General features: G+C 35.9%; 1 protein-coding gene across 2 annotated transcripts; it reads right to left on the bottom strand.

Annotated features, from left to right (window-relative positions):
- Window positions 1–2,082: 2,082 nt before the first annotated feature.
- Window positions 2,083–7,240, bottom strand: LOC100890032 (vicilin-like seed storage protein At2g18540). 2 transcript variants are annotated; one of them, XM_030974688.1, is made up of 5 exons: window positions 6,712–7,240; window positions 6,032–6,102; window positions 5,269–5,676; window positions 3,623–3,976; window positions 2,083–2,411 (listed from the first exon to the last, which is right to left on the bottom strand). In XM_030974688.1, exons 3-5 carry the CDS (start codon window positions 5,673–5,675, stop codon window positions 2,294–2,296), a joined length of 879 nt encoding a protein of 292 aa, XP_030830548.1. In that variant the 5' UTR covers window position 5,676; window positions 6,032–6,102; window positions 6,712–7,240; the 3' UTR covers window positions 2,083–2,293. The 2 variants fall into 2 exon arrangements, with proteins under 2 accessions (XP_030830548.1, XP_030830546.1); XM_030974686.1 differs by having other exon boundaries at window positions 6,945–7,240.
- Between the last annotated feature and the right edge of the window lie 7,487 nt (window positions 7,241–14,727).

The following is a 14,727-nucleotide window of genomic DNA, read 5'->3' as shown; positions in this document are numbered from 1 at the left end:
TGTTCAAATGAGGTTTTGCTGAAGTCAGTTGGATGAACAACTCAAAAAATAATTTGTCTAATACCAGTAGAATACATTCAATAGCATCTTATGACACAGATGGACATGTTCTTGAGGTAATAGGGAAAAGTAGTTTTTTCTTTGTATTTTATGTATCATATGTGTGTGAATTTATCACTTTGTGCCAGTTTTTGTATATAAACCAGTCTAAATTCAAGCTATATTTCTTGTATTGCCAGATGGTACCACCAAAGTTATGAAAGTCTGTATGTCATTTAATTAGATTTTTACATCTATGAAAATAAACCAACTATAAGTGTTGATATTATAAAATAAATTTATTTAAACTGATATTAATGGCTACAAAAACACATTTTCTTTTACCAAAAAAAGAACAGGGGGAGTGAAAAAAGGAGAGGGAAAGGGAAAGAAAAGAAAAAGAGAAAAGGAAAAGAAAAGAAAGAAAGAAAAAGAAAGGAAAGAAAGAAGAAAAAAAGGAGAGAAAAGAGAAGAAAGAAACAGTACTGAAAGATGAAAGAATGTGGTGTGTTGTGGAGTGTGTAACTGTATTTATGTACAGTTCTGTAAGTGTATTTTTTCTATCCAGTTCTGGTATAGATATTCGGTACTTTAATTTGAAAATTCATATTGTTTGCACATATCATTTGCAAATCCAAAGGGTTGGGCAGAGACTAGTCATCCATTCTCTCTCCCCCAACACATACACATAATTAGACACACACACTGTACCACATTACTCATACTCTTGAAATTATTAAGCATAAATGCCACGATCAAGGTACAAACGTGAACATTTTTGAAAGAAAAATAAGCCCCCTTTGGTGGGACGACCCCACCCCCTCCTCGCCTTCAATTTGTCCAGCTTCATTAGTTTGGACTGCTGCAACTAACATTGTATTTAGATCATTTTCTTTATCGACAACCTGCGTTCAAACAAGTTAAGATTTTTTGAAAACATACAAACACCTGTGATAAGAAAACAAATTAAAATCAAGTACTTTTAAATTTTTATTTCTCAATAAAATGAACACACATATATATATAAATATATTTAAGTATATATACATAATATATACATAATAAATAAAATACCACAACTACATAAAATGCCACTTTCTTTCCACTATTAGCCTGATATGATTTACCTGTGTCACTTAATGTGCTCAATAATCAAACTCTGCATTAAAAAGATCACATTATAAAGAAAGGGTAAACAACAATGAGTAGACACAAACTACTAATTGTATTAATAGTAATCTATTCCACCCTGTATCACCTATTTCAATAGAACTTGTGTAAAAGATTTGTTATCAAAATATGCACCATTAGCTTTATTAACCTGTGTTACGATTGGTACTGAATACATCAATGAGTAGAAAATATGAAGTAATAATAAAACTACAGTGCAATCCACGAATCCACTCTAGCCTATATCACCTATTTCATTTAAATGAAATTACCCATAAAGTTAGATACATTTACTGTATGTTTGGTATTGATACGGAAGTCGACACACATTTGACTTCCATGTAGATTCTATATTAAGTAAGGAATATTTCTAAATAATAAACTCAAACTCAAACTCAAACTCAAACTCAAACTCAAACATGAAATAAGCTGAAAACCTGAACTTTCAACTGATAAGTTACATCTTACATGTACCAGTTACATTATGAAAACACATGTACAATACACCAAAGATCTATTGAAGAATTTGAAGTACCTGTGAAAATAATATTAATTAGTATTGATCCTGAGATGATTTCTGTAAGATCTGGTTTACTTGGATCTCAACTTGTCTAATAATGATATATAATCCGCTAGCTCTCTAGTGATGCATAATTTCCAAAATGAGATTTTCTTCGCGTAGCTACTTAAACAAAACTATGTTAACAAGTTACTCTGAAGGCTACACATGTAAACGTATCAAGTTCAACGACATACTTGCCACAACACCTTCATCAAATTAACACAAGTTGGCATTGTGAAAACATAACATATGCACTACACAAGTAAACATGGTCAAAGTCACCTACTAAAGACCAAGGAGAAATATCTTGATTTCATTTCTTCTACTGCAGCATGTCCTGGGACAACAATAGCATCAACACATTAATAGGGGAGATGGTCCTAGCCAACCCCTTCCAATTCAGATATAAGACGAGCGATCGGGCCAGAGCATGGCAACAGGTGGCAGAGGGGATGATAAGGAAGGGATACAAGGTCGACTGCAGGGCGGTGAGGGACAGGATCCACATTTTAAAGGATCAGGTTAAGGCCAAGAACAATGCAGAGAAGGCAGCAAGTGGCATTGCAGTAGAGGAGACAGAGGAGGAGCTGGGCATTCGAGAGGCCATTGAAAGGATGTGATAGCACCAAGTACATTGAAACTAAGGAGGAAAAAGGAAGTCGCACACATAAAAAAAGGCAAGATGTTGTTGAATTGCATATATATACAAGTTAACACAATGTATCTTTGGCATATACATATCATAATGGCAGATGGGTAACTCTTAGGAAGACCATATAACTTAATACACACAGACTTAGCAAAACTGCCAAAGTCAATAGTTGAAGTCCTGCAGGCGTTAAAATAGGACTATACAGTGCGTCCCAGAAAAAACGAAACCGAGAGGTATCGATGTTCTATCATAACTTAATCACAACTATAATTAATGAATGATACATATTTGGAAAGCTTAGAGTCTCCTCTTTCATGTGATGCTACTCACGTGATGCATATTTCACGCATGAGTGATTAAAAGCAATTTGAAGGAAGGAAACCAAAAAGACATTTGGCGGGCGGTATCTGAATTTCAAAGAAAAATTCACATTTCTAGAAAGTTGAGTTTTTGCCCTTTCATATGACACCTCAATCAGGAAAAATGAGCGAGGAATGACAAAGTTCTGTTTGTTTAAAGTAGTGCTTGCATTTCCATAATTTTATTAAACGAATTCGTTTTTACTGGCTGCCTGCAGTAGCAACAAGCAAAATTGACAAAAAGACTTAACTCCGTTTCGTTGACAATCAGCCATAGATGAGAGTCTTCATGCATGGCTGATTGTCAACGAAACGGAGTTAAGTCTTTTGTCAAATCTGCTTTTTGCTACGACAGGCACCCAGTGAAAACGAATTCGTTTGTTAAAATTATGAAAATGTAAGGGCTACTTTAAACAAGCAGAACTTTGGTATTCCTGGCTCATTTTTCTTGATTGAGGTATCATATGAAAGGGCAGAAACTCAACTTTCTAGAAATATGAATTTTTCTTTGAAATTCAGATACCGCCCGCCAAATCTCTTTTTGGTTTCCTTCCTTCAAATTGCTTTTAATCACTCATGCGTGAAATATGCATCACGTGGGTAGCATCAACTGAAAGAGGAGACTCTAAGCTTTCCAAATATGTATCATTCATTAATTATGGTTGTGATTAGGTTATGATAAAACATCGATACTTCTCGGTTTCGTTTTTTCTGGGACGCACTGTATAGCTGAAAAGACAGATTGGTAAAAAATTATGTCAAAGTAAAATGTTCACTGTTGGTCACTCAAAAATATTTCACTTGAAATGAATGATGAAAAAAAAAGATATTGTTCTTTACTTCTTTTCTAAAGATTTAATGAGGGCCATCATCATCGTTTCCATTTGTTGATTATGCTGTTGCTGTTGTTGTTGTTGCTGAAGAGCTTGTTGCTGTTGCTGCAGCATCTGTTGCTGCATCAGTTCAAACCGACGCTGTCTGATTGCTTCTTCAGCTCCCCGTCTTTCTTCTTCCTCTCGTCTCCTCTCCATCTCTTCAGCTCGCTGTCTCTCCTGTTCCTCTCTTCTCTTCTCCAAATCCTCCCTCTTCATCTCCTGCTCCAACTCCATCTTTCTGTCTAGAAAAGCAAGAGTATCTCGCCCTTTGTTGCGCTGCCTTTTTGGAGTGGTACTGGTGCCGGCTTCGTCTTGGTGTCTAAAATGCAATATTTAAAAAAGAAGAGAAAAAGTGTCAAGCGTGTAAGATATTCAAGAGCCTGCATGATGTGGTGCGGGTACTGCATTCACCTCGGTATCTAACATGAAATATAAAACATAAAAGAAAAAGGAGTTTTAAAGTCAATCTACATGTTGTACATGAAGAACATTAACGAATGTTGGTTTACATAATACTACAAATATATTAAAGGGATAATTGAGTTTGGTATAGAGGGCACTACACAAAATAATTTTTTTTGGTCAGATAATAACAAATTCGATGATAACGGCTTTTTACTTAGTCATTTGTAATTTTGTTTTCCTTTCATGCATGTTGAGTTATATTTGTTAGTTTGTAATGTAATGGTGTAGGTTTTATGCATTCAATCAGCAGATGTATGAGATTTATTGTATTATTACCAACGCTCCTTCTCTTCTCTTTCCTTTTCTTCTCTGCAAGTCACACTCTTTTTTATTTATATTTTTATTGTTGTATCTAAGTTGAGGGCTGAGGGCACGTCTAGCTACTTTGCTTATTTCTGTAGCCCTCCTGCATCTAATGTATGTTAATTATGCATTCAATATATTTGTTTAATTTCGTTTATTATCTGTATAAAATTATATACACTTAAAATATTGTATCAAACCATATTATGTTCATGAAAATGTATGAACTTCCCTACACAGACAGGCTAAAGATTTTAGACCTACACTCCTTGTACTATAGGAGACGGAGAGGCGATGCCATTACAGTTTTCAAAATACTAAAGGGCTTAGTAAAGCTGGACCCAAGTCACTTCTTCACCTTATCACTGAATACTCAAACCCGAGGACACTCTCTAAAGATTTTCAAGGAAAGGTCTCGTCTAAACATAAGGAAATGCTTTTTCAGCAACAGAGTGGTGTCCGACTGGAATAGTCTCCCTCAAGAAATAATTGACTCAAACTCCATTGATATCTTCAAGATGAGACTGGATAAGCACTGGTGGTCTGAGCGATTTGAATTAAGTTAATGATATGATCAAAACCGTCCTAAACCTGCGCATGTGCAATGAGTTAACCTCTAGAACATAACCAACCCTGAAGAAGTGACCGAGGATTACAGGATCTACCTCTCCTCGTATCATGATGATGATGATGATGATGATGATGAAAAAAAGAAAAAAGATGCAGAAACCAATAAATCAAATCAAATCAAATCAAATCAAATGTGTGTTGAGAGGGGAGCAGAGGGGGTGTTAGGGAGTACACCTAGAATTTGTTAAATTTGAAAAATCTTCTGAAAAATACCTCTTCCTCGTTTCTCCCATTGTCTCGCAGGCCCTCTTCCTCAGCTCTTCTCCTTCCGCCTTCTTCTTCTGTTCGTCCCCTCTCTCCTTTGGAGCCAACTCTATATCCTCTTCCTCTTGCATCATCCTTTCAACGGCCTCTCGAATGCCCAGCTCCTCCTCTGTCTCCTCTACTGCAATGCCACTTGCTGCCCTCTCTACATTGTTCTTGGCCTTAACCTTGTCCTTTAACACGTGGATCCTATCCCTCACCGCCCTGCAGTCGACCTTGTATCCCTTTTTGACCATCCCCTCTGCCACCTGTTGCCATGCTCTGGCCCGATCGCTCGTTTTATAACGAAATTGGAAGGGGTTGGCTAGGGTCACCTCCCCTATTAGTGCGTTAACACTATTGTTGTCCCAGGACATGCTGCAGTACAAGAAATGAAAAACAAAACAATGATTTAGATAAAATGGAATTCTGAAATCATCATAAATGGTACTAGACCTATACATGTGTATCTATCTTGTAATAATGAAAAACATCATATCATGAATGCATTATATTTTGGACGTTATCATTTTTTTGACAAAAAAGGTGGAAAATGATTGTACAAAGGATATTGAGTCGAAAACACATACCCATTCATGCATGTACATTTGAAATTCAATGATAATGATATTGTTCTTACATGTAGGCCTAGGGATCTCCGGTTTGCGATGCCGCAAACCGGAGACTCTACTCTAGCTATAATTTAAGATGATGCATGTAATGGAAAACATACCGATTCACAGATTTTGAGGGCTTTGCCTTTGCTGCTTTCACTGGCACGGTAGGCACCACCTCGCCAACCTCCTGTAACAAAAAGATGAGAAAGTAATTTGTAACATTCTGACATTAAAATTTCCACAATTATCTAGAATCTAGGTCTAGAATCTAGACCCTAGACTAGTTCAAAGTCATAATTTTGAATGCGCTGGTAAGATTAAGAATAGGGTGTCTGATCGCGCACCCGATGTTGTGTGCTAAAATCTTTCCCATAGAGATCTGCGTGAACCACTTTTCTGTCCATTCTGACCAAAATGCTATGAATATTGCAGTTTTTGAGGGGCTGTAGATCTATCTTTTGATAGAAACATCCTTTCAAGAATGAGAGTGAGACTGAGTGAGAGAGAGAGAGAGTGAGCTGTCTGACTCTGACTCCGAGTTGAGTTATTGTGAGGTAAAACCAAACAAACCCTAGCCCTAACGTTAGGGTCTAACTTTTAGTCTTATTAGGCTAGCCCTGGCCCTAGGCAGTAGGCTAGCCTAGCCCTAGGCCTAGGGTAGCCTGGAAAACACTTGCAAACAACACATTTTCAGGGATGTTTAATTCAGGACACAATTTCAAGGAGAGTAGGCCCGCAATTTTGCACGATCAGAGGCTATTAATATTATAGCCATCAAGACTAGGCGAACACTCACTCAGACAGAGACGATAAACTGGCAATTAATGCACAACAACTTAGCAATGCAATGCAATGCCCTGCGCAATACAGTACAGACGGGACTACCGCACGAAGTAGTAGCACAACTTGTCTCGACCAAGCCACAAAACGGCTTTTATCATCTTTCAACAATTCATTATCCAATTTTAAAACGATTCATGTTATATCCATAGTATAGTTAAGAAACAATAATCGATAAAAGAAACTCACCGAAGATCCACTTGCTTTGAAATTCATGTTTTAATCTCAAAATGTTAGTCTCAGCTCAGTGTTGTTATTGTCTGCGATAGAAATTTTAGACGAATAAAGTTCCCGGGCCAGCTATACGAGCTCTCTGATTGGCTGCTGATTCACTTGGGTTGTCAATTGAGAACGAACATAGATTTGGCCAAAACCCGTTCTAGATTTTAGGGCCTCAGCGGTCATCCAACTGTTACTATAGTAACTTCTCGATTTTGCACACGAACCGCAGATTCTAATTCCCCAATGAGTTTGCGAAAATTGCCTATTGAACATGTTGGAGGTTTTAACTGAATTAAAACCCTTAAAGGTAATACAAAGTTTTGGTATGGGGCCATGAATTTGGTTCAAATGAATATATTGGACGCATATGCGGTCCTACAATATTCAGTGATCGTTGTCGCGGTTGAAATCGAGTCTAAAGTTATGGAATTGTAAATAATAAACTCTTTATGTTGTATAGCTCCCTCTCAAGGTCGAGATATAAATTAAGCTCTAAAACAATGTTTCTTTACTAAAATCTACCCATTCGGAAATTATATATCACAACTGCATATTCTGAGATTTTCATGGTCGCAGCCAGCTACCATTGTACGGCCGTAGGCGCTATATGAAATTCATCAAAATTTACCGGGAGCACCGGTAAATTTTTATTTTCAATTTTTCTCGAAAGCAGAAGTAGTTTAGGGGCTAAATTTTCTAGTTCTTATTATACATCCACAGGGGCATCCAAATATATCAAAATTGTAAAGAATCACTATCCAACCAATTTTCAAAATTTCCCAAAACTTTGTATTACCTTTAACATTCTACCTATATTTCGTACTTTGCACCTTACGCGGTGTTCATGTAATTGCAAAAATCAAATGTATTTTAATCACCCTGAATGACTTTTAATATGTGACACCATGCAGAATTCGTTTGGACAAACCCTCTGAGAAGCAAGAGAAATATAAACGGGAAAATGCTTCTCTAATTTTGTTTTTATGTTTGCCAAATCATAAGTAAAGGCAATGACAATGAACATAATAGAAATGCACAGATTTTTTTTGGGGGGAAGCTAGATATATGAAAAAAGTTTACCAGACACACTGGTCATACTGAGACAACGTGAAAAATATTAAATGATGGATTAGTTGGAGAAAAAAAAGATGATGAAAAGAAGGATTATGAAATGAGCAAGAAAATGAAACGCAATGTCTAAACAAGAAATTATGTAAAATAATCTGTCAAAAAAGAAACAATCAAAGAAACCACCAAATAAACACACAAACAACATGAAATATAAAAGAAAATGTCAGATAAATAATGAAACTTGTGATGAAAATAATGTATAGCGACTGGGTAGAATAAAAGCAAATATAGCTAAACAGAAATTATTGTCATAGTAAAAGTAAGATATAAACTTATGTATCTTATAAATAATACTGACGGAGGCTGAAAGGAGATACTTTTATTAGAAAGAATGAGAGGGTCACTCAGAGGTCATATCGATGCGATCTATTTGGGAAACAAAAATGGAAAATAAAGTCATTGCATACGTAGCAGACCATGGCCGATATCGTGATAAAATATTGACAGTTAGTCATAATCACGTAATATATCATTAATCATTATCATGATTTGAATACTATTTGCAAGATTTGCTTCCATTGGAACATAATAGACGTTAAACAAAAATTGTAATACAAATTTAACTAGAATAACTTATGAATAAGATTAATAGTTTCTTCGAACATTCCATGCATTATACACTTAAGATGAATGCAATTTAAACAAAAAAGAACAAAGATAAATAAGCTGAGAAAAGACTCTCTAAAAATTATACTTGCTCTCCCACAATGTCAAATGGAAACCATCTCTAAAACAAGATTAATACAAATTGGATGAAAACAGAAAAATGTGATATTCAGGTTGGAAAATTGTTACAAAGTCGGACAAACTTGTTGTAATAATAATAATGATAATGATAATAATACAATAATAGAGCGCAGAAACTATCCAAAATTAAGTATATATTCTACTGCGCTACAAGAGCTCCTGATATGCTTATTTTTACCGTTAACTGAAAAGGTGTGCTATCAGTTTTTGTTAATAGAAAAGTTTATGATTGTTTTAGAAGTAATGTTATTTAATGATTGGCAAGTATTGGTTATTCGTCAGCGACGTATTTTGATTTGATTATTTTCTTCTACATTATATATAAATATAAACAATTTTCGGTAACATAACAAACAAGAACTTCTAAAAAGTACTCTCTTACAATGAATCATGAATAAGCAAATATACATAATTCTTATTTAAAAAAAGAAAAGATTAAATGTAACACCACCATATTTCATCAAACTTTTACCAATTATTTGCAGAAGAAGGACTCACATTGCTGACACTTGTACAATTTGCAGTTGTCTCCTAAACACCTTATCTATATCGGGGCCATTTTGAAGGTCATTCAGTTTGATTTTATATTCAATTCAATTGTTCGTATTTAATACATTACCGCTTCGCCAATTTCCACAAGGATGACAGCGACTAGACAATATGGTAACAACAAATCGGAGCACAATGCCAGCAAGATATGAAAAGGAGTTTATCTGTCTCTATACGCTTTTCGAACAGTGTGTTCTGTAATTCATCGTTAGGAGAGTGAGATATGTGTGAACATGAAACTTCAAATTCATGTTCATTAATTGCATTTGTTATAATATAACATGCCTGGCAAGTGACTGGAAATTCGATGAACAAAGACGTTTTCTAACAAATGTGGATGAAAGTTACTAGAAAGTTTTTATTAAAATTAGTGTTTTTTTGAAGAAGTAAATATAAGGTTAATAAACAAAGATGGTAAAATCTTTTGGGGTCAGAAGAACACATTTTTATACGTGCACCCCCAGAGGCAGAACATAACCCCTTTAATATCTTTTCCATTTTGAGCACCTGCGTTTTCGAGAAAGCACATGTCTAGTAAAATGTAATGGGTCTTTCCGCTACTGATAAATGTATCGTGTAGATTCGCTCGTTTACAAATACATCAAGGATGAAATTGTTTTCCGAATCTACAAGGTTGTTTTTTTTCCTTAATGGGGATGGGAGGGTGCCGATTCTCAAAATTTCAATTTACATTCCCCCTCCCCAACAAAAAGGTAAAAGAATACCTTTTTTCAAATATCACTTTATTGATCAAACCATGCGCAACAAAGGAGACATAATAGCCCAAGATAAAACCAAATTACATATGCCTATAGATGCAGGGGATAGAAATGACAAAAGAAGTTCCATGGATATTCAAAATTGCAGATAGTGCTTTTAAAAAGACTACCCCTCCCTCCCCAAAAGAAACTAATCGTCTGATTTTTTTTGTTTACAAGGAATCAAACACGGAATCCTGCAGATACCTAGACGCTATCCGTGGCTTTAGTAACCCGGAGCTTGGAGCTTCCTCGCTGGTCTGTGGTAAAAGCATTAGAAGGCACCATATTACTAAAACAATTTCATATAAATCCCCTAACCAGGTAGGTATTCATCTGGGATTGGAAAATAAAGGAAAGAGAGCCCCACATTCATGAGAAATGGTATATGTTTTGTATTCAATAAAAATGAGTTACATAAGAACTGGATGACAGGCAAGAAGAAATGAAATCCAGTGACAGTAACTTGACTACAAGATGCTAAAAGTGCTCGAATTTGTGAAAATGGTTAATACAATTTAGATTTTTTTTTCTGAGAAGATTTCCGAATTTTCCATGGCAACGCGACTTTGGAGTTCAGAAATGATACAGTTGTAAGAACTTGCCTTATTATCATGTAACATAAATCTTCATTCTTCTTCTTCATCCTTAATGCAAGGATGATGAACATCTAATCAAGTAGAGATGGATTTATCATTAAAATTAGAATAATGTTTATTTTCAATTAATAAGAAGAAAAATTGTTTCCACATACTTCCTGAAGTGAAGAAAGGGGAATATCTTGGATTTTTTTTTTGCTTCTTGCACCCACGATAGGAAACTGGGAAGCGCCGAAACCCTAAAACATCTCAATTCACAAAACACATACTGGTTGTGAGGAGCGAGAGGGTTAAGGTATTTTGATGTTCCTCTCTTTCTCTCTTTCTCATGATATAGGAGGTACATTACGCATAACTATATCTGGAAGGGAATCAATGGTATAGCGACCCGCTTAGGCTCGCACTTGTTGAAATTACGCTAGCCTTATTCGCCATAGCGGCTCCTTTCATGTCCCCATTGCGGCAACCTCGGCAAAGACTCGCCGCTCTATTACGCCTAAATGAGCCTGTTACGAGCCATGCCGCTGCTTTTGAAGTATATATGCAACCCATGCCGAATGTATAAACCTTCTAACAAGAAGAATGCAATCAAAAAGAGAAGATAACAGGCAAAATAATGAAACCCCCTCCACGACCACTTATCCTACGCCGAACAATATCTTTCTCTTTTTATCATACATGCATTAATGGATCTCAATTCAATGACTATGAGTTGTTATGTCTTCCTCTCTTTGATTTTCACACTTTGTCTTCTAACAACTGTTGTGTTGGATTATACATACTTATAAGCCCACGTTTTCTTTGGAAATATTTGATATCATTTTTTTCCTCTCATATTGTCCTTTAGATTTTGTCAAAGGATGCCGACATGCAGGAACAATAGTGGACGCACGTTCAAAGGGCCCGATGCCGCTAACAGGAGTGCGTCAGCTTCGAATTAGAACTCCTTTCCATTGACTATATCCTTTTGTCGGGATGGGAGGGAGGGAGGTATAGGAGGCGGTATGGCTTGCTTGCTGTGAAAATTAATGATCTTATTGAGAGGAGAGAAATCAAATAAAAAAAGAGAGCTCTGTAATGTCCCTCCCTCTCTCCTCCTGCTTTAATCTAAAGTTTATTTTTATTCAGCTTTGAAGTTTTACCCGACTTTGATTTGCAAAGGATGGATGGATGGTGAGAGATAGAGCGATATATATATAGAGAGAGAGAGAGAATGAGAGAGGGGAGAGAGAGAGAGAGAGAGAGGGAGATATAGGAATGGGTGAGAGGGGACTCAAAGGTCAGTTTAAAATTGAATATTGCCTGTTTGCCTGTAATATTAGCTAAGGAATGGATGATATACAAATTAATTTTCACAAGCATGACGATTACAAATGGTACCTCCTTGACGATTGCTTGCTACTGGTAAATTCTCCTCTTAAACATATTCAAATACTTCCATATCCATCAATATCTGAAACGTGTACTTGGGAAAAGGAAAAAAGGGAGGTGTATTAATTACTTGCTCTTCAAGTGTCCACTTTTTTGTATACAAATGTGTTCATTTACATTTTCCTAGAAATCGTACAAATGTTTTTTTGTTATGTAGACAAATTATTTCTTTTATCATGAGTTATATTGTATTCATTGAACATCATTCATCGTATTCAATCTTAGCCACATTTATTAACCATCAAAGAAATTGGATGACAAATAATCACAATACAAAACGAAAGCCTTGGAAATGAATAAAACAAATCAACAAATCAGTTGACATAATTATTTAACATATTGTCAAGAATAATGTTTCAAGAAACTGTTAGATCATGACTGTTTCCTTTGCTATTTAAGTTGGGTTTTCCCGTCATGTCCCATATTCTGTCCCATTGCTTTCATATTTTGTTCCCTATTTACAATGCCTTCTCTCCTTTCCCCTACTGACATGATGAGGGAATGTTGAAATCTCACATGACTTTGACCGAAATGTCGGCTTTCAAAGAGCACTTAAAATGCTTATAGCATGATAAGGGAAAGTGATCAGGGATAACCAAAATATCCCCTCTCAAGGAGAACGAACTTTGTTTCAGTTTTGATGTTATGCATAAAAGCAGAAGAACATACAAGGAAACAGTATACATGAATAACTAACTGTGAATAACTCTATAGGATCACCATTCTCCATTTACAGTACAATGTATAAGAAAGAAAAAAAAGACCCCCCCCCCCCCCCAAAAAAAAAAAAAAAAAAAAAAAAAAAATAGGAAGCGGATTTAGGATTAGCCAGAAGGAGTTGTTAAATTTTTTCAGGACAATATTTTCCAAGAACATTTTGTAGGATAACGTCGGCCCTCTCAAATTTTTTTAGAGAGGAAGGGAAAGGGGAAGGGGGGATAGTAAACAAAAGACCCCCCCCCCCCCCCCCCCCTGAGTACTCCTCGTTTAGGAATCCCGCTGGCTTTCCCAAGACTCCGAAATGTGGAGCCGCCGCGGTGAAAAGACTTAAAAAGGATTGTGTCGGTGTGGGGGGGGGGGGGGTGGTCGCCCGCTGTACAAAATTATCAAAATAATTTAGGACGAAAATGATACAACCTGTTTGGAATATCAGGGGAATTCTGGGTTTTAAAACAAATTGACAACACCCGATCCCTGTGATATTCGTACTGTATGGCACTTCACATAAAGCACTATATGCCACCAGATACATTAAAAAATATCGTAAGGATTAAACTTAGAATTTTGGTGGGTGATGGCACTCAGGGAAAAGCTTTCAGAAAATATGGAAATGCAAAATGTTAATGTTTCTGATATACTCTCAACTCACCACATTTTGTATGAACGTTGTCATATCGCATGCCTTTTCAAGCACTTGATGATGATTGGTGATAAATGTAACGTTACTTTTAACGCAAACGGTTCAATAGTTCCTCCAAACACTTTATTATAGACTAATTGGACATAATAAACTTGTTTAGAAAAGTACAACTTTTGAAAACAGATGGGCAAACATTACGACCAATGCTACTGCAAGATTTCAAAACCCGTGTTAGATGTACGTATAGGAAACTTGGCATGTTTTGAAGTCGCGCTGATGCTTCCTTTATAAGCTAAAATGTACCGCTTCTTTTATATCTTTATATCTTGAACAGTTTATGCTGTTTGGGAGTAAATAATTATATCGTTTGAAAACTGAGAGCCTGGTTCTTAGATTTCTATTTTTCTTCCGACACGTACATGGAGAATACTCCTTGAAGGCTGAAGCCAACAATAGCTTCCTATGAATTTCTTTACTTCAATCTTGGCTGCTTTGAGATGTCCAGATTGATATTTCTATGATTATAACTCCAAATATTTCGCTTAAAATTTGAGAAGCATTATGATTTTGTTATAACAATTTATAAAAAGCTCTTTGGAAGCAAAAAAAGGATGTTATGTCATAATGACTTATCTAATTATACAAGAACGGGATATTATCATAAACAAACTCCTTTACATTATCAATGAAGGGGAAAGAACGAACCAACCAATTATTTTGAGAGTGAATAGTGTGTGGTTGATTCTATTCACAATAAGAAAATGGGATATTAATCATTGACGCATACATACTGAGATCTTTTTTGTTTTCTATTTCTACGCTTATAATATTCTCAAAAACGATATGAATATTACTTTGACCCCTGTAACTATTTTCTTTGAACGTCAGTGATTCCAATATTCTCTTCTTATACCACCTTGGCTTGAGGAGCGGTGGCATGTAGAACTAGGGGCAATAATCCTTATACATTAATGACCCCACCCCTCCCCCGAGAACAAAAGTGTGTTATGTGTGTGTGCGTGTGTGTGTGTGTGTGTTGGAAAGAGAGAGAGAGAGAGAGAAAGAGGGGGGGGGGGAGAAGGAAAATGTCACAATATCAATTTCAATATATTCCAATATATTATATCATACTATGGTTACATAACAATGCCAATATGTTTTATCACTATCCAAGA

The sequence above is a fragment of the Strongylocentrotus purpuratus genome, unplaced genomic scaffold (genome assembly GCF_000002235.5).
Source record: "Strongylocentrotus purpuratus isolate Spur 01 unplaced genomic scaffold, Spur_5.0 spur5_scaffold_7, whole genome shotgun sequence".
NCBI classification, from domain to species: Eukaryota; Metazoa; Echinodermata; class Echinoidea; order Camarodonta; family Strongylocentrotidae; genus Strongylocentrotus; species Strongylocentrotus purpuratus.
Note: the sequence above shows the minus strand (reverse complement) of the source record. Positions and strands in the feature narration are given on the sequence as shown.